The 20029-nt window shown below is 42.8% G+C and overlaps 4 protein-coding genes across 4 annotated transcripts in view; 2 read left to right on the top strand and 2 right to left on the bottom strand.

The window, feature by feature from the left end:
• Positions 1–7795, top strand: part of LOC125879939 (germ cell-specific gene 1-like protein) — a 55919-nt gene extending 48124 nt beyond the window's left edge. The window contains exons 7-8 of the mRNA XM_049562113.1: positions 20–131; positions 6356–7795. Coding sequence (XP_049418070.1) covers positions 20–131; positions 6356–6824 — 581 coding nt within the window. The 3' untranslated portion in view covers positions 6825–7795. The remainder of the gene's footprint in view (positions 1–19; positions 132–6355) is intronic.
• The window catches only part of srebf2 (sterol regulatory element binding transcription factor 2), a 597702-nt gene that overhangs the window by 411595 nt on the left and 166078 nt on the right, over positions 1–20029 (top strand). The gene's annotated exons all lie outside the window — the stretch shown is intronic.
• zgc:65811 (uncharacterized protein LOC393524 homolog) overlaps positions 1–20029 on the bottom strand; it is a 635041-nt gene that overhangs the window by 550612 nt on the left and 64400 nt on the right. The window lies entirely within an intron of this gene.
• Positions 10573–16511, bottom strand: LOC125879927 (epithelial membrane protein 2-like). Its single transcript, XM_049562095.1, has 5 exons — positions 16369–16511; positions 14577–14664; positions 13742–13850; positions 12016–12156; positions 10573–11908 (listed from the first exon to the last, which is right to left on the bottom strand). The coding sequence occupies exons 2-5, from the start codon at positions 14652–14654 to the stop codon at positions 11748–11750; spliced, it is 489 nt and encodes a 162-aa protein (XP_049418052.1). The 5' UTR covers positions 14655–14664; positions 16369–16511; the 3' UTR covers positions 10573–11747.

The following is a 20029-nucleotide window of genomic DNA, read 5'->3' as shown; positions in this document are numbered from 1 at the left end:
TTTACTGCTGTGTTCACAGGTCTGCTTGGGATGGTGGGTCACATGATGTTCATGCAGGTGTTTCAGACCACTGCTTCAAATGGACCAGAGGACTTCAAGCCTCACAGCTATGGCTACTCCTGGGCGTTCTAGTGAGTTCATTAAAAGGGATCTATTTACCTTTCCTTGTTCTCTGTCATATATATAATGTGACAATGTTGGATGTTCTTTTCATTTGAAATAATAAGGGCCATTTTTTGACGCTCTGAGCAACTGCCATAATATAAGGAGTGAGAAAGTCTGCATCAGGCAGGTGGGAAACAAAGTCCAAACTTTCACTCGGTAGAGCGCTGTTTGTTTCCTGTGTGACACAAAAGTCAGTCGAGTTATTTTAATAACATTGTGGTGTGCTAGTATGTGTAGCATACTACGGTAGTTATGTATGTGACTTGGCGTATGTCACGTGACGTTACATTAAGTTGATAACAAACGTACTTATGGTCTGCCAAACCATGGTGTTTTTTTTTCTAAATCCAAGGACGTGCTTTTGTTGCCTGAACCCAAGAAAGTAAACATAAAAACAGTTTTTTTTTACTCCCGTTCTGAGTTAATTCAATGAGCAGAAATGTTTATTTTGAAACGACACAATGCATGTAACGAGTGTAAATTGACACGCTGTCCCTGAGTGTCCAAAACAGATGCAGAAGGGTACCTACAGCGTCATAGTTTGACATGTACAGTCACTGACTGGGCGTTGGTATTTGACAAGTTGGGATGAGATGCTGAAAAGTAATCCCTGTGAGCCGTAACCTCAGGCTTCAGACGGCTCTGAATATTCTGTTTCCAGTGTTTTTTTCTACTTTTGCTACAAGATGATATCAGCTTGGGATGGATTTCTTTATATGGTCATCTGCTCCATGCATGCTTTGCAAGTTTTTACATTATGTAGCCTCCACTGCTACATGTAGCTACATGCTAACATCAGGGAAACTTGTAAACTTGGTTCCACGTGTTGTTACTTACCGTCCTACTTCGGATCCTATTCCTGCTGGAACTTGTCCTTTTGGGAAGATTTAGGTTCAGATGGGTCAAGACTTTATTAGTAATTTTCCATGGTAGAAAGTGCCGATATACTCTGTCACATAGAGGAATACAGGTGCAGGAATAATTCCTAAAACCTGGAAGTATTTTGCCACTTCTAGTTTCTTCGTCTCGAAGTCAGTGCGTTTTTTAAATGTTTTTTTAGTTAGATGCCTGAAATAAGATGTTCAATGTCATAAAATATGTCAGGAAATACACCATTCATTTATTCTGAAGTTTTTACATGTCTTCAGAAGGGCAGTTGCTAACAAGTGGCTAAATGAGACTACGGAAATTGTCGGGGACGTAAGTGTCATCATGCCAAATGTGGCTTTACAGCCTTGTTGTGTGTAACATTGAAATCAGACGACTGTGGTGTAGTTGGTTTATATCAAAACATTAGCTTTTTACTTCTGTCGTTTTCATTTCCGCTGCAAAAATCATAAAAGTGGTGCTCATTTGTAAAGAATATTTTGTTGAACAAACATGTAAATATCATAAATGTTTGTTTAACACAGAGCTTATTTTCGGCAGTAATCCAAATCCAATGGAAAAATCCCACAGGCTTTTAGTTAATGGAACCAGGATGATGCGAACTTCAAGGTTGTCATCCCTGCAACACTCTATGATGGTGCAGAGATGCTAAGATATATTAGACTGGGAAACGCTGACCAATCAGAGCTGGAGGGAGACTTAAAGAGACGCAAGGAGTGTTTCAGTCAGGGTGAATACAGTTGTACAGACAATATGAGGAAAATAATGTTTTTTTGCACATATAAAGGATGTAAATATGTTTTAGTAGAAACCCAAACTACAAGTATAAACCTGAAAGTGAGCGTCATAGGTCTCCTTTAAATGAAACTGCACTGAGTCACAAGGATCCAAGCATACAGAGATCCTCCGTCAACTTAGCTGTTCCCTTTCAGACTTAGTGTACCGAGAGTTTTGGCTGTGCATCTACTTGCAAAGCAAACATTAAAAACTCTTTTGTTGTTCCCAGTGGTGTGGTGGAAAATGTTCTGACTAGCTGAAATTCATGCTATGAAAATAAGTTTTTCTCTTCTTGCTGCTCTTTTGGTTCAGACTCTGCACTGACAAACCTTTTCCACACCTGATTCCTTCAACTCTTCATGTGGGACAGCTTCACTTTCCCACTGGGTGTTGTAGTCCCTCCAGCGTGTCCTGCGTTGGGCTAATCACGCCACACACGCTGTCCATTCTTTGTAGCAGCACAGTCAATTTAAAATCCCAATTTGGCCACCACAGCTTCTGCTGAGTTTTTGTGGAAAATGGAGCCCTGAATGCCGAACAGCCCTAAAGGCATCATTCTGATATTTGACAGCCTCTTCTGTCGACAGTGTCACAAGCGTGTGGCCTCAGGCGTGATTAAACAACTTCAAAGCTAATGGTCAGATCAGCCTGAGCTGCTCTTTCACCACAAACACTTAAAGTCCTCTTTGTGTTAGAACATGTTTACTCAAAGGAGGATGGTCCATTTGAGTGTGGACACTTATGTCTAATACAGAAGTTAACACTCTGCTTTCACTCTCAGTTCAGGGGGACAACTCAGAAAATCATGCTCTCAAAAAGATCAGAACTGCTGCCTTGTAAATAGTCTAAATATGTCCCATAATTCTGGGCTACAGTGAACATCTCGCCTCCTTTTTTCCATTACAGAGGAACTCTTGTCTTTAAGAGAAGTGTTCCACCTTTTTGATAGAGGCATATTTCTGTCTTGAAAAAATTAGCACCATCCAAGCTTCTCAAATTGACCCTTCGCTAAGTCCCGCCCCAGGATGCAGACTGGCTAGTCATAACGTAGCATCGGGCCAGCCTCCATTAACTCTGATGTAGTCGTTTCAGATTTCCTTCATTTTCCGGCTGGTTTTGTGGATTTGGAGCTAAATGTTGTGCCTGGGGCACGTCGTGTATTAATGATACTCGTTACCTGGAGAGGTTGGGAAAAGATATACGTTTCTTCCCTGTTCCAAAACCAAAATCAAACCCTGAAAAGTGTAGGGTTAGCTAGCTAGCTACTGAAGATATAGTCTACTGAATGTATACACATGCTGCTTTTGCTTTTTAATGATTATAACAGTGAAACAAAAGGCCCGTTTCCACCGCAGGAACTTCGGGGTAATTTTACGACCCCTCTGTCTGCTTCTCTCTGGAATCACTCTTTCATTTGTCCAAAAATATGATAATATTTCTTCAGGGAGTGCAGTTAGTTACAGTGTGGGCTCCATGCTTACTGCGACAGCTTGATAGCTGATCACAAAGGGGTGGGGCTTAGCGAAGGGTTAACTGATTAAATTCAGATATATTTAACGGTGACAACAAACTACTGAACGTTATCTCTAAGTCATATAAAATCTACAGGAGGGTCTAACAGCACGTCTTGTGTTGACAGCGTAAAAAGCAGAGGGGTAACTTCTGTATTACTGTATAATTTTTTTGGAACTCATTGTTCCGTTATCATCTCGCATGTGTCTGCTTGGCACAAGAAAAACAGGTTCCTGGGACAAGTTGTGTTGGTGCTGTAAAAAAAAAAAGCAGAAGAGCGACTTCTGTATTACAGCTGTTTCAGAAATCTGGAACTCTTTGTTCTATTATGAGCTCGCCTGAGTGTGTTTGGCACGAGCAAATCAGATTCTTGGGACAAGTTCAAGTACTCTGTGTGACAGTAAAATTGTTCTATATACTGCAAGTATTGCTGGACTTCTTTTACTTTCCCATGTGGCTTCGAAGTTGGTGAAGTTGTGCCAGAGAAGAAGTATCGCAGTTAATTGGAAATCTGAATGTCCAACTTTAATATCTCACAGGCTAAATCAAATGTAGTTATCCCACTTGACAAAATATATTCAGTCACTGAATGAAAAAAAATCTTTTTTGACCTTTCTCCAGTCAAATACAATACAAAGACAACATATTTAATGTTCAGACTCATAAACTTTATTGTTTTTTGTAAATATAAGCACATTCTGAATTTGTTGCCCGCAACACGTTCCAAAAAAGTTGGGACAGGGGCAACAAAAGACCAGGGAAGATGAGGGATGCTCAAAAAACACCAGTGTGAAACATTTCACAGGTGAACAGGTTAATTGGTAACAGATTTAAGTATCATTATTGGGTATGAAAGGACATCCTCGCAAGGCTGAGCTGTTCACAACCAAGGACGGTCCCTTTGCGTGGGCTAGTAGTCCAACTGTTGAAGAACATGTCTCAAAGCACAAGAAATGTAGAGTTTTTACAATTTGCAAACCCTATCGTGAGAAGATGCAGAGAATCCACAGAAATCTCTGCAAGTAAGGGACAAGGCTGAAAACCAACACTGAATTCCCGTGACCTTTGACCCCTTAGAGGGCACTGCATTGAAAACTAACATGGCTGCATAAAGGGTACTCGGAAATGGGCTCAGGAACAGTCTACAAATGACAGTCAAGACTCTACCATGCAAAGTTAAAGCCAGATATCAGCAACATCCTGAAGCGCTGCCGACTTCTCTGAGCCCGAGCTCATCTGAGATGGACTGACACAAAGTGGAAAAGTGTGCTGTGGTGTGACGAGACTTTAATGGACGTCGTGTTCTCTGGGCTAAAGAGGAAAAGGGCCATCCAGACTGTTACCAGCTCAGAGTTCAAAGCCAGCATCTGTGATGGTATGGATGTGTTAAGGCCCATTTATGCTCAACGTTAAATACGGATCCAGATACGGACAGAGCCTTCTGTCCGTGCTCTGCGTTCATTTCGTCTGTATTTCTGCACGTTTCCATAAAGCTTACGGATACGGGCCAAACGGAGCAGTACCACCAGGAACCATTGGGGCAGTGTTGTTGTCACTACCCGATACGTAGCTCTAGTGAGACACAAAGAAGAAAGAACAATTCAATTTCTCTCATCGGCAGTACTAGAGAAAAGAATTCTCCGTCCTCCATTTGCGATGTATTTAACAGCCTCACCAACCACCGCCTCCTACAACGCTGCCTCTGTTTTTGTCTTTTATGCAAGAGGTACATTATCAGTATCTCCTCCACAGTCGCCATGTTTGTTTTTGAGTTTGTTGTGGTCATAAACTTTTGACGCTGGGCTGCCTCCTGGTGGATATATTGGTTAACATCCATGCCAACGTAAAGGACGCATGGAAATATGTGGGCAGTGACGGTAGCATTGTTTGAAATGGACGTATACATTTTCGTACATAAAGGGAGCATAAATGAGCCTTCAGTGCCCATGACATCATGGGTAACCATGAATGCTGAAAGGTACATACAGGTTCTGGAGCAACATATGCTGCCATCCAGACAACGTCTTTTACAGGGACATCCCTGCTTCTTCAAGCAAGACAATGCCAAGACACACTCTACACGTGTTACAACAGTGTGGCTTCGAAGTTTAAGAGTGCAGGTACCGGACTGGTCTACCTGCAGTTCAGACCTGTCTCCCACTGAAAATGTGTCGCGCATTATGAAACCCAAAATACGATACTGGAGACCCCAGACTGTTGAGCAGCTGACGTCGTATATCAAGCAAGAATGGGAAAGAATTTTAATTTCAAAACTTCAACAATTAGTGTCCTCAGTTCCCAAACTCCTAGATAAGGTGATGTAACAGTGGTAAACGTGCTTCTGGCCCAAATTTTTTGGAACGTGTTGCAGGCATCAAACTCAGAATTAGCGTATATTTTCAAAAAGCAATAAAGTTTAGCAGTTTGAACATTTAATATCTTGTCCTTGGCCTGCATTCAATTGAATATAGATCAAAAAAGGATTTGCGAATCATTTCATTCTGTTTTTATTTATGTTTTAAAAAGAGTCCCAGCATTTTTGGAACTGGGGTTGTATGTTTATATACATATACCATCGACAGCGTCCAATGCCACATCTTGAGAATGGCTCAGGAATGGCGCACCTAGCCTCCAGATTCCCGAGATCCAAATCCTATCAAGCCTTCATGGGAGGTGCCAGTACCCCAGAGGGACCCCAGAGGGACTCCAGTCCACGGTGGGACGTTCCGTGGATTGTTCACATTTCTCGCACCAGTTCTGAGGAGTGTTTGCCGTGTGGTATGGTGCTGTCTGTGGGGAGGGACAGGCGAAGGGAAGGGGGGAAGTTTTAGGATGTTTTTGCTTTCTGAAGAAGAAGACAATCGTGCTCTTCCGGTTTTTCAGGTTGTAGTCTTTTCCCTAAAGTCAAAGTCTAAGTGGACGCATTATACACTTGGTTACACACCTTCTGCACATGTTTGTCAACACACAAACACAAACCACATGTTCCCCTTCCTGTTTCTGTCTCCATCAGTGTGGCCTGGTTCGCCTTCACCGTCTGCATGTCCGCCGGCGTCTCCACTCTCAACAACTACACCAAGAAGGTCCTGATGGTGGGGCCCAGACACAGCTCCAGCCTCAACGCCTGCAGCTTTAACTTTGTGGGGCTCCTGCCACCTTATTACACCCCTGGGAACCCACCCATGACCCTGGCCTGCCCCCCGTCTCCTCCCCGGATCTCCCACTTGTCTCCCTACTATAAGCCTCTGCCAGCAGAGGTGCCAGCTTCCACTCCGAGGCTCACGCACTCCCACTCCCTGCCTCTACCCCACTCTGACTCCTTCCCTCCTCCCCCCTCGCACCCTGCGCCTGCATCACCGTTCCACCGCCTGTCCCTCCCCTCTCCATCTCAATCACCTCCTCCGTCCGTCTCTGTCCACCTGACCCTCCCTGCACACCAGGAGAGCCAGTATGGACCAGAGGAGGACTACAGCCCACTTTGAATATCCAGACTGGAGTCTTTCTGTGACTAGACGACAGATGCCAGCCCTGGCATCGCAGTTTAATGTTTCTTATTGTCTGACTTTACATAGTCAGCAGTCCAGTGACCTGATGAATCAGCTTTGATCAAAATCAGTTCAGCCCAGTCGCCAGAAGAAAATATTGGTACTGTACGTTTCTGCAAACCACAAAGGCATTTGCACTTTTAATACGTATCACATCACAGTTTCTAAAGTGACGTAGTACATGAGCTGACTTTGTTTTCGGGAGGTGGAGGGGATGGAGGATGGAGTGTCACCTTGGCAAGATGCTTGCCTCATGCCGGACCAAAAACTAGACGATTTTTAGTGCCCGTTGTTTTGGTTTTTTTCAGCAGCTTTTCAGCCCCCAAACTTGAGTGTTCTTTTGCAACCTGTCGCTGTTTTCCAGTGGGGAAAATGGCATAAAAAGCATACAGAAGGCTATATATGAACAGATTTTCTCTCTCTAGCGAGGGTAGACTCGAGGATCTCAGGTCAGGACCTGGAGCATACGTAGTCAGAGGCTCAACTGTATAACGAGGCTAAACCATGCTGAGAATACAAAAGTATGAATAAGCTTTTGTAGGTCAGGAAAAGACACAGCTGATTTGATTTTGGTAATATTTCTCAGGTGGAAGTAACAGGATTTAATTAGATTATTGACACATGGATCAAAGTTCAACTGAGAATCTAAAGTGATGCCTGAATTTCTCTTTCTTGGTCCGCTGATCCTAATTACTGTAATTTCAGTTACTGTGTGTCCCTCTGCTGACCAGTGCTGGATGTAATTATGTACATTTACTGAAGTACTGTACTTAAGTACTTTTATTTTACTTTAGTATTTTAATCTCATGCCACTTCCTACTTCTACTCCACTAAATTTAAGAAGGAAACATTGTACTTTTAATCCACTACAATTATTTGATAACTTTAGTTACTTTACAAATTAAGAATTTTACAGCTCAAACAATTAGTTAGTTGATAAGAAAATTAATTGGCATCTATTTTGATAAATGTAATTTTTTACTCAAAAGCATTTCATGGTTTCAGCTTCTAAAATATGAAGATTTACTGCTTTTCCTTTTAATTATTATAATTTATTAAATCAATCAAAGTTATTCTGCACTGATTAGCCTGTGTTTTTTTATTTTTAGAAACATTTTTATGATTGTACTTACAGATTTTTGCTTAAGTGACACATTAAAGGGGCAAAAAGCGAAATCGTTTCACCGCTAGGTTTGCTGTTGTGCACTGCCTGTAGACCAAAACAAAGTGTGTCATGAGCCACTCCTCCCTCTAACTCTGCTCTCCACCCCCCACTCGCTTCATCTAAACTTAGTTTAGCAGTTAGCATGTCTTTCACTCACTCTCAGTCTGCTGTGTTTAGCTATTCCCCTGCCTACTTCAATGATGATGGTACCTGTAATAAATGTAATATATTTACTGAGATGGAGGCGAGGCTCAGTGACTAGAAGAGCTGGTAGAAGCGCTTCATAGCTGTAAGTTACTCCAGTAGCCGGTGGCAGCCGACTCAGCTAGAGCCATCGCCGGATCCCGGCTAGTGCTAACACCGGGAGCTAATGCTAACGTTCCTACTCTTCTCCATGAGTGAGAGCGATGTTTTAGCCGGGCTACATTTTACAATGCTAATTGCAAATGTTAGCTGGGCTGCCGGGCTACTCACCTAACACAACTGTAACGCCTGACCCATTGCTGGGACCGAGCCGCTAATAACTCAAGCTCCGGACATTAACCCATGCTACGATTGTAACAGTAAATTTAATTGAATCGGCATAGCGACATGTGCCTAACGTTACTGTAACACTAATTAAAACAGACATTTGACTATGTTGTGCCTGTCCAGGAGAAGAAGAGCTAGCTCTGAGTCAAATTGTAGCCCCTTTAGCTCTCGCAGAGCTCTCCACCTTGGAAATGCAAGGCCAATGTTAATCCAGGTTCTGTCCCTTTCTTTATCCGACAACTTCTTTGCCAACAACTGTTGTTTCTTTAGAGGTAATGTCGGATCCTGGTCTTCATGTGGACGTTCCGCTCTCTGCCATTTCATTTCGAAAATGCACGCTGCCATTGCTCACTGGCTGTAGCCTTTTATAGGGAGGGAGGGCCAAGGGCTCCGAGAGGAGGGAGGAGGCGGCGATTCACGTGAACGTATATGAACGCGCAGCCGGACCGGCTTGTAAACAAGGGGCTGGAGATGAACACAGAGAGAGGGTGTGTGAGGTCATGCTATACTCCAGATGAAATTACACCTCTAGTTCTTCACATAGCAATTTTTTAATTCCTTCAATCTAGAAATGATGAATTTCCGGTTATTGCCCCTTTAAGTGCAGGACTTTTATTAGTAACAGAGTATTTTTACTTAAGTAGAAGATCTAAATACTTCCCTCATCACTGTTTTGCCATTGCTGGGCTTTTGATTTTCCTGTAATGCGGAAAATCATGTTTACTTTGTTTAGATTACTTTAACAGTACGTCAGTATCACTGCTGCAGAAGTTTTTCTTCTTACAGCCTTGTATGGTGGCGTTACTTACTACTTAATCAGCTCACCTGGGTACGTGCTGATTTGGATGGTTAAGATCGTTTGGTGCATCTTTAGTTGACATTGCATTTTTTCTCCTTTCACAAGAAGTAAAAGAAAATATGAAAGAAATTTAAGAGAATGTTGCTGCATGTGTCCTATCACTGCTTTTTCTGCGGGGAATGTGCCCTCAAACCAGGTATTTTAAGATAAAACATAAATTAAAATAATCCCTTCTTCATCCCACAGTGGGGACGTTTACAACATAGGAAAAAAAGCACAAAGTGTATCGGTAAAAAAACGCACAGATCAGTATAAGTTAACTGTACAAAACAAAGAGCGACATAATAAGCAAACAGTATAAAAACACAAAGTGATATAATAAGTGTCAAAAAGAAGCAAAATATAATAAAGAGACAGGCTGAATGTCTGATTTCAGATTACTGACTGATGTTTTTGACACCATAACCCGGTGCTTTTTGCATGAACCTAACCACAACTTTGTATATATATATAAATTTTCAATGTATCTGCTACACCACAGGGTCCAGATTTCACCTGCGTCATTAGCTCAAGGTCCACACAGTTTAATACATTCAGTATCATCATGCATGTTTGGCCATGTTGCTGAGATAGTTTGCTGTCTCTGTCAAGCAGCTGTCTGTTATTCACTCACTCTACAGCAGTAAACAGCACTTCAAAATAAAAGCTCAGTGCTGAAAATTCATTGTACTGAAAAATAAAGTGTGTTTTACAAACTTGACATGTTTGGGATTCACTTGTGGTCCATTCAGGATGGACCTGTGACCCACCAGTTGGGAACCACTGTGCTACATAATATTGTGCAAAAGTAACATATCCATCTGTGGTTTGCAAAAACGTACGATGCCAACATTTGTTCCAGTGATTGGGTTGCTCAGTTCTGATATAGTGTATAGTGTCTGTTTCATGAACTGCACACAGCACAGTGACGCTTCATATGCTGTATTATTCAGAAAAATCTTGCTAAAGCTATTTCAGTTTTCATAGTTAAACAGTAAATATCTTGTTTTGGACATTGCAAATATTTAAATAAATTTAATCATCAGACTGCAGACTGCCTTTTTTTTGCAAGCCTCAAATGACAAACACTCATGCAACTCTTTACTCCTAATCATGACACATGGAGAGAAAAACAAAAGAAAAAGCATCAGTTGTTGGTTGTAAATCAAGTTTTAATGTTGTAAAAATCATTGTCATCCATAATGAGAAATAACGGTAGCAAAAATAAAACAGCATCAAACATACAGAGCATCATGGGAAACATATTTACACATTATATCTCACGCTGTCAGAGTCGAGGCAGGCGCCTGTCTGTCGCGCTGGCTGGAAATAGAGCAGATATGATCGGTAATACGGTCGGATTTACAGATAGTTGATTAGTGAATTCAGGTAAGATGTTATGTTTCAACATACAGGCTCGGTGTAACTGAGAGTCTATAAAATATTGTGTTTGCTGCGTTTAGAAATGATTGAAGTCCTGCAACTTTAGGGTTCATTACTCGGACCAAAGCAGTTAATATAATAATGTAGTGTCAGAGTTTGTTTATGATTTGACATTGCACATCCACATTTAATCCAGTTTGATGTTTTCCCAATCACAAATAATTACAAAACTCGGCTGTATTGTTTTACTGATTTTACAGGTTATGTCATCACACCATTAGATCACACACAAACCCACAACAGGTGACATGAATGGATTCTTTATGACAGGCACAGCTTTGCCGTCACGTTGTAGTTACACTCTGTTTAATTAGTGGCACGATATATAAAGTAAGACCAGAGCAGATAAATGAAATAAAATTGATGAACTAACAATAAAATAACAGGAGAAAAAAAAAAAACTAAAATCATAAACTCATCCCGTTTCATCCAACACTCATATCCATATGTAAATGTACATAAAAAAGACCACAGATTTAACTCTTCAACTCGCTCTTGCTATAATCCAGACATCTCCATAGATCTTAATTTATCATAGCATTTTATATCTTAAGGCAAAATTTGTTCCGTTAACAACAAAAATATTCTTAATCCTTAGATGCCTTAGAAATCCAGCCCAAACTGTGGGTTGAAAATACACTCAAATACACCTGGGATTGACTGAGTCTATCTGACAGCAGGCTCAATCAAACACGAGCGTGTATTTGAGAGGCTCAACAGGTCTGCTGTAGCTGAATTTACACTAGCAGCTCAAATCTGACGTCCAAAAACAAGCAACTATAAACACTGTTTACACCATCTGAGACTAACACCAGATTTCAGTTGAGAGAGTAGATCCAGCTAGAAGGTTTGGGGCTGGGTGGAGCTAGCTTTAGTGTCCTTCTCACGCAGTTTTCTTGCGTAAGACAAAGTAAGTGATGGAGGAGATGAACGTGAGAGCGAAGGAGATCCATGCCAGGATGTAGCAGTGGCCATACCAGCCGAACTTCTCGTTGATGTTGAAGCGGTCTGTGTAGATGGAGGCTGCGATCATGATGCACAGGCCTGAAGGGAGGGAAGGAAGGAAGGAAGGAAGGAAGGAGACATCAGTGAGGTTTAGAGGACACAGAGGGAGGAAGGATTTTAAAAAGGAAACTGAGATAGACACTCACAGGCGAGGAGCTGGAAGACGCCGGAGATGGTGAACCTCTCTCCTTTCGGGAGGGTGAAGAGCTGAGCCACAAACACAAAGATGCCCAGGATGGAGAATATACAAGCGAGCACTGAGCTGGCCTGCACCGCCTGGAGGTAGTCTGCAGGGGGAGCCAGAGAGAGCAACACAATGAAGGTGCTGTGTTTCTGACACACCCAGGAAACAGTAACACTGCAGTGACACTGAGATTATGACATTCAGACAGTTGCTGAAAGGCAGGAATGTTACGTTCAGACACCCAAAATATTTTAGGATTTTAAAACATGCTGATGATGCTGCCATGTAAAGACAAACGACGACTTTGTCTGCTCTGAGGGTCCAAAGCTGTAATTAATGTATGACCCAAACCAGTGTTTCTCAAACAAGACGATTCAGTGACAGCTGGGACCCAGTGAGAGCTATGGGGTATTGCACATGTGCAATGCCTCTGCAGATGCCATGTTACAGCAAGAAATACAGGGACAGTGTCCGCTCAGGTGCTTCTGGGTGCGCCTACAGAACCTTTGGGTGGGCTCAGCCTGACCGAACTTTTGCCTCGAGTAGATGGTGGCCGATGTACGATAGAAAGCATTTGTTTATGGTTTTTTATCAAGGACCTTTTCAATAACTGCAGAATTATCTCACCCATATCTTTATTTTTCATATAAAATATGTTCTGACTGAACCGACTGCCGACGCCTCAGTGCGACGAATCACTCCCCATGTTCTGAGATAAAGTGCCAGCTATTGAGCCTTTCAGCACGTGCAGACCAGATCTCTCTGCGCATGTGTTGTACCCCAATAATTTGACATGACATGGCGCTGTGCCGTTTTCTCTTTTTAACCTCCTTGTTTTCTAATAGGGGCACGACGCCCCTAGGGGTACTCTGGAGTACTGCAGGAGGTACATTCGATTTTTTTGAAATGCTATTTTAAAAAATAACAGTCATGCATGATCCCTAAAGTAATTATACAACAATAACGTCAATAAAAAATGTAAAAGTAGTTTGATAAAGCACATTTTATATTCAGTTTTCCTGTTTTCAGTGCAGTTTTTAACCATCGTTTATGTTTGTTCTCTGCGCATTTTCCACCAAAAATGTTTTGCACTGAAGGGGTACTTGGCTACACGTGACCATATTGGAGGTAGGCAAATGTTTTACTGTCAATTTCACTGCACAGTTTGATTTCTGTTCTGACACATGGCAGCATCATTTTGAGCTACATTAGTCCTAATTTGCAGTGCAAAATAATATTTGGATAACTGCAAACTAAAAATGTGTTTGCAGCTATTTACGTGCAAATGTTTCGGGAGGAAACACAGTTCTGTTTCTTATCATTTAAAGTTTCGTATTTGATGTGTAGAAAACGGTGATGTGACGAACTTCATTAGACAGCTGTCAATCAGTTCTGGCCGGATTAGCTGGGTTTTTGAGTGTTAAACTCTAAATGAAACCAAAAGATGTCTATTGTGATCATTTAGGCATGAATAATGTTCAGGAAAGAAACATTTCGGTCTCTGGTGAAGAATAAAGGCAGCGCAGGGCTGGCAGGAAATCAATTAAACATTGTCGGCAAACTTTGGCTTTTATTATAAAGTAAATACAACTTTAAGTGTTCAAGTGCTGTGTTCATGGAAACAGGTTCTCCTCACTCTGCTTCTCTGCAGCATGGGCGGTGTGTGCGTGTGTGTGTGTGTGGCTTACCCTGAGGGTAGTGTGAATCAGTGGGAAGATCAGTGTAGTTCCACACTCCGCCAATGTATTCCCACCGGGCCCACACATCAGTGGAAATGGTGTCGGTCATCCACCAGGCCTGAAGGTAAAGACAGAGTGTCAAAGTTTTTTAAATTGCAGTTGCATAGATGTGTACAACATTCCTGCATGCTGAGGTAAAGTTAATGAACAGGGGAGGAAGGAAAAATGGGGAGAATTCAAAGCAGGAGTGTGTGTGTGTAAACATCACTGCAGAGCCAGAGTGTGTGTTCACCCTGTGTTCTGACATGTACTTGGGGGCAGCTGCAGGCAAAGGGACGACAATCAGAGGGAGGAATGCACATCCGCCTGTCACTGTGGCATTCCACAGGTCTCACTCACGGTATGCAACGCTCGCTGCAACACAAGCAAGCATCTGACATATTTACGCGTCTAAGTGCATCGCGCCGTCTGACTGACACTTTGCCTGTAGTTTAAATGCACACACACAGATGCACTTAGTGGCCTCGGCCCGTCTGTCACCCAGAAATGTCAGATATGTGGCCCTGAGAAGAACAGCGGACCTTTGACAGAGCAGGAATGAGTGTGCCTCGAGTGCAGCCAATCACTCACAAGTCTTGACTCTTTGCTGTCTGTCAGCGTGCACATAACTCGTCAGCTCTGTCATCTTAACACTCAAACACGGGAGGAAGTCGGGGATTATGCAGGGACAATTACGCCTTCAGGTTGTGAGGTGTCTGTGTGGAGTGGGGGTGTGCGGTGTGACACTGAACAGGTGGCTGCGAATAAAACTCCAGCATTTAAAAACACGACAAAATGCACTCACATTGTCGATGGTGGCCACCAGGAGGAGGATGATGCCGATGATGTGAACGACAAAGATGGCAGCGAGGAGGATCAGCATGATGACAGTGCTGGGGAAACAGAGAGAGGCACAAAAGGAAACTTGTTACACCACTTTGCTGTTTTTATTATGCAGGGTGGATATAACTGGAGGGCTCACTCAGCCTAATAAAACAAACGACACACACACACACACACACACACACACACACTGAACAGATTGGCAGCTACTGTGAGCAGAAAGAATCAAACATGCCTAATAACAAAGGCTCCACACTTCCTGCCTGGTTGCACAGAGGCAGCCATTAATGACAGCTCCAAGCACACACACGCACACACATCTTCATAAACACACTCAGAGCAGCAAAGCAAGGCCAAACCCTGGCACCCACTCAGGGTGTGGCTTCACAACTTCTAATTACTCTGAGCTGCAGCTAACGCGCTCACACTGAAACGTCGAGATAAAGTTTCTTTTCGACATGTGCAGAGGTGCTGATGTGTTTCTGTGCAGACAGGAATCAGTAAACTAAATCAGTTGGGTGAACAGGTAGTGTTGGTGAAGACAGAGGGTGTCTGTGTGTGTGAAGGAGGGAAGTTCATGGCGGGCAGATGAGTTTGGGCTTGTCTTGTGCTTCCAAGAAGCCCGCCACTCCTTAAAATAACTGTAGAGAATACCTGCTACCCTTGCAGCCCGGCTGACCCACGCCCGATCCCCCTGGTTTGAATTACGGCACATTATCACACACCGTAACCCCCAAAACAATTAAAACCCTCTCCTCTGTGCCTCTTTAAAGCCTCTTTAGTGTAACTGCGATGGCTCTACCTCACTGGTGCCTCCACAGGTGGCTCTGCTCTGAGATTTCACACATTTAATCTCTCTTTTTGACGCATTTAAACTCGTGTTTGAACAATCTGCATCCAGCACCGAGGCCGCACTGGGTGTGAACAGAGGAAGAGGCACATCTGGAATGTGCTGGTCTTTCCACCGTAAAGGAGTGGTCAAGGGCTGGGTCCTCTCTCTCACACACACACACACACACGCCAGCTCACTCACACGCAACCAAACACAGACGCAGAGGGGCACGCTGGTACATATGTGATCACGCCTGACACATCCGTACAAACATTCCACCAGCTTCAAATAACAAAGTGAGAGATTGAGTTTTTAAATATTTGTATAGTTTCTCCCTGAAGCGCTGAGAGAGCTCAGCCTTCTGCCAGATGACCAAAACTTTAATGAACAACTTCTGGATGGAAAGAAAAAATCCAAGCAGTGAAATGCTCAGCAGTTTCTTTAATGTAAAACACACTTGTGGAACACTTTGATCTTCCAAATTCTTGCCTGAAAACAAGACGTGTCAGCTGGTGCTGCTGGGATTTTGAGACCAGGCCTGGATGTGGCATATTTTCCATTACGCCAAATGGAATACATGTGGCTGAGGCGAGGTTTGAGAATGCTAAGAAATCCAGAAAGCACGCAGGAAAGTCGTCCTGTGCCTTTTAAAACACTATTTCCACTCACTTTAGCAGTGGACACATCTGGAGAGCAGCCTCACCTGATGAGGGAGTTGCCTTTATCAATAGCAAAGTTGCCTGTGGGGGTGAACAGGTATGCTGAAGGTACACACCTGCCTTTACTGCTCCACAGTTGCTTTTCTGACATAAAAACTGACGCAGAGCTCAATTTCAAAACCTCAGTGTTATCAGTCTGAAGCAGCTACAGAGAACAAGACAAACAGAAGGATCAAAAAGCACAAGAAGAATTTCTGACTTACTGTTTGGCAGCTGTGTGTCTCTTCAAGTCTAATTCCTTCTGCACTCAAGGATACTAATGTCAGACTGTGAGTCTAAATGCACAAACACTAGCTACCCATCCGCCCACTTTTACCCAGCCCTCTTTTTAAGTCCACACCCCAGACAGCCTCTGGCTTGCTTGATCACATAATCTCTTCCCTCCTCCTACTCTGTGCTCCCTGTCCCACCCTCTCCTTCTCTCTGTCTACTTTACACACACTCACACTATTTCCACAACTTCTGTGGGTTAGGCAACATATATATATCTTTTTCCTTTTGTGCTTGGTGTCTCATGTCTTTGTCACTCGGCTGCTGCTGGTGGTGATTTTCTCCGGTGAGGGCAGCTGATGACTCACTGATGTTTGAGGGGGGAACTCCCATAACATTATTGACAATGATTGTCCGCGTGCTGCCATGGAGACAGACTGCAGCTCGGGCCCTAATCACACTCACATCGTTGCTGGTGTATATATAAACAAAAAAAGTCAAACTCGGGCGCGTAAACACAGGCAGGCACAAGTGTAGAGTTTCTTCCTGATTGCCGCCCTCCTTCTTTTCCCGCTTTTGTTACAGAGGAAGGAGTTTCAGGATGAAGGAATGTTGTTGGTTGCGAGGGAGAAAGAGGTGGGGGCAAATGAGTGCAAGTCATAGCATGAGGGAAAGAGAGGGAGGCGATGAGAATGGAGGGAGGAAGACGTGAGGGCAATGAGAGAGGAATTTAAAGGGAGGAATAAGGGGGGTTGTTGAAGACATTTCACATTGCTGAAAGTTCATTAAATGCTACACACCCTCATTATGACCTGTCGATTGATATGGTCCCAGTGATCCCAGTGAGTCATCTGCCTCTTGAACAGATCACATGTTTAGTTTGAGGGAGGATCTTTTTAACAGCCTTGAGAGTTCATCTGCAAATGTCCCATCGCATAATAACACATAATAACGTAACTCGTTCGTCATTGAGCTCGCTGATTACTAATTGTGGCCGCTGTGGCAAATCACTGACATCAGCGAGGCAGAGAGCAAATGTCAGAGCCTCATCGCTAACCATATCTAATAAGCCTAAATGTCCACAAGTATCAGACATGCCAAGTGAAGACACTGTTGTCCTCAGAGGACTGGGTCAAAGAGCAGTGTCTCACATCAGGCTCAGATAAGAGGATCTCTGTATGTTGTACACATTCAGAATTTGAACATCTAATTCACAACGCAGCATTTAAATGGATTTTATGGAAGGAAACACCCTAAAAAACACCCACAAAATTACCATTTCTATATTAAAGCAGCATTTCACCACTGGAAAGATGGTCTTTACATAAAACTGAGCTGTCAATGCAGCAGAAAGACACAAAAAACTCTGTGACATTTGCTTTCCTCAAGAGGTAGAAAACCTACAACTACCAGAATGCACTGCACCGCACCGGACCAATAAACACTCCTGCTGGTTGGTGATGTAATGCCAGCTCGGCCATTTTTTCACAGGAAACAATATGGCAGCCAGCAGGTAAGAAACAATTGGATTACAGCTGAACGGTAAACTAAATTATGTTTCTCAGAACATTTTAGGAGAGAGATATGCAGCACAGAAGCAGAATTTTGTTCATATTTGATCAGTGCTGCTTAGTTTTACTGTTTGGGTTGGATCTCTTTCTTTCTAACTCCTTGTAAAGACTTTGTGTGTGTGGTGGCAGGCATACGAAAATGCAGAGGTGCTATCTATAATTTGAGCAGCAGCCCTTGAGCCGGCGAAAATCTGGATTTGAGCTGAGAGATCTGAGCGTGTTTACCACAGCTCATAGTTCTGATACAAAGCTGGTTGAAAATCAGCAAAATACCCCTTAAAGGACAACTTCGGTATTTTTCAACCTGGGCTCTATTTCCCCATGTGTATGTGTGTGTATGATTCATGGGTACCACTCGTTCTAAAATTGGTTCAGTATTGAGGCGCGAAACGAGCTAAAACGGTAATGGGGGCAAATGCGTTCCGTATAAAAGTGCTTTTTTTTGCCACTGACCGGTTCAGATCACCAGTGTTATTTCTGTAGATATTGTAGCGGCCCTGGGGCAGTGGTGAGTGTGAATGAGTGGAGTCAGCTGTCAGTCAGTGTTGGAGCAGAGAGGGAGAGGGCGGCCCCGCTGGGTACTGTACTGTAAGTGAGTATGTGTGTACGAAGTGTGTGTGTTACGCTAGAAGAGCCAGAGTTTGGGACGGAGTCTTTTCCGTGCTACCCCCTGGAGTGTTACCGGAGTTTTTGGAGTGCTCAAATAAACGGGCCTTTTTCCCGAACGCAAGAACAGGATGTCGCGCAACACCCCGTACAGCTTTCATAGGCTGCCTTTGTCGGACGGCGAGATGCTGAAGTTGTGGCTAGTGGATGCTAACACTCCTGCACATGGGGAAATAGAACCCAGGTTGAAAAATACCGAAGTTGTCCTTTAAATACTTGCCCCATGTTACCTTGAATTCATGCCAGAAACGTTGTTTTTCTCACACGCCTCCACAGTGAACGGAGAATCCAAAAAAGGCACACCGTCTTTATGAACTGAAGTAAACAGGCGCTGCATTTAACAACAGCAAAACTATATCAGAACATCTGTTTACAAACTTTGACACAACTGCAGCACAATCCAAGTCTCAGTTACCATATATAAACACTTCTGCCTGTGTAGTGCACCCTGAGCGTGCTTACATACGTGTGTTTGAGCTTAAACACACATGTGTGCTCAGGGACATTTTGTTTTTGATGTGTCTTAAATTGTTATGTTTTAGTGAAAGTGTGTGTGTTAGTGAGTGTATGACTGGATAAATGAGACTTGGATTGTACTGCACGAGTTGTGTGTGAGTGTATAAATGGATGTTTTGATATAGCTTTGCTGCTGTTAAAAGTCTAGTGTGGAGGATTTAGCTGCATCCAGAACTGAAACTTGTGCTGTGTGTCAAGTGTGTTCTGAGCTACTGTAGAAACAACATGGAGGAGTCCGTGGGAGAGGATGTAGATATAAAGGGCTCATTTTAAGGTAAGAAAATCTCTGATTCTTATTTTTTTAGGTGATTAAAAAATAATGAAACATAATTCTGAATATTATATACCATCTCTGCCAACAGGTGCCCCTGAATACCTTTAAGTGTGGACCCTGATTACTTCAATTCATGAAGAACGTTCACGGTTTTTGGATTCTTCGTTCACCGTGGAAGCATGTGAGAAAAATAAAATTTTCTTCATGAAGTCAACACAACACGTGGTGAGTAATTCATATATAAATGGTCGTTATGCAGATGAAGTCTTCCTTTAAGCCTCCGCAAATTGGCTTGATTTCTTTTAAAAACACGGGAAGACGGCAGTGAGCAACAGAAGAAGAAATGACCCCAAAAATGAGCAAGAAACTTGTAAAAGACAATATTAAAAACAAAAAAAAAGTTTGAAAAATTAAATATTATAATAATAATTCTTCTCATTATAAATAAACTGTAGTTATTCCTAGCTTTTGTCTTTCTAAATACTTTTCTATTTTTTTATTTTTAACTTTTTGCAATTTGTGGGGCATTTCTCACCAGGTTGCTCATTGCCTTTTTACCCATGTTTTTAAAAGAAATCACACCAACTAGCTCCTCATGGTTCAGAGGTTTAAACACTTGCGACGGGT

Source organism: Epinephelus fuscoguttatus, linkage group LG19 (assembly GCF_011397635.1).
Source record: "Epinephelus fuscoguttatus linkage group LG19, E.fuscoguttatus.final_Chr_v1".
Taxonomy (NCBI): Eukaryota; Metazoa; Chordata; class Actinopteri; order Perciformes; family Serranidae; genus Epinephelus; species Epinephelus fuscoguttatus.
Note: the sequence above shows the minus strand (reverse complement) of the source record. Positions and strands in the feature narration are given on the sequence as shown.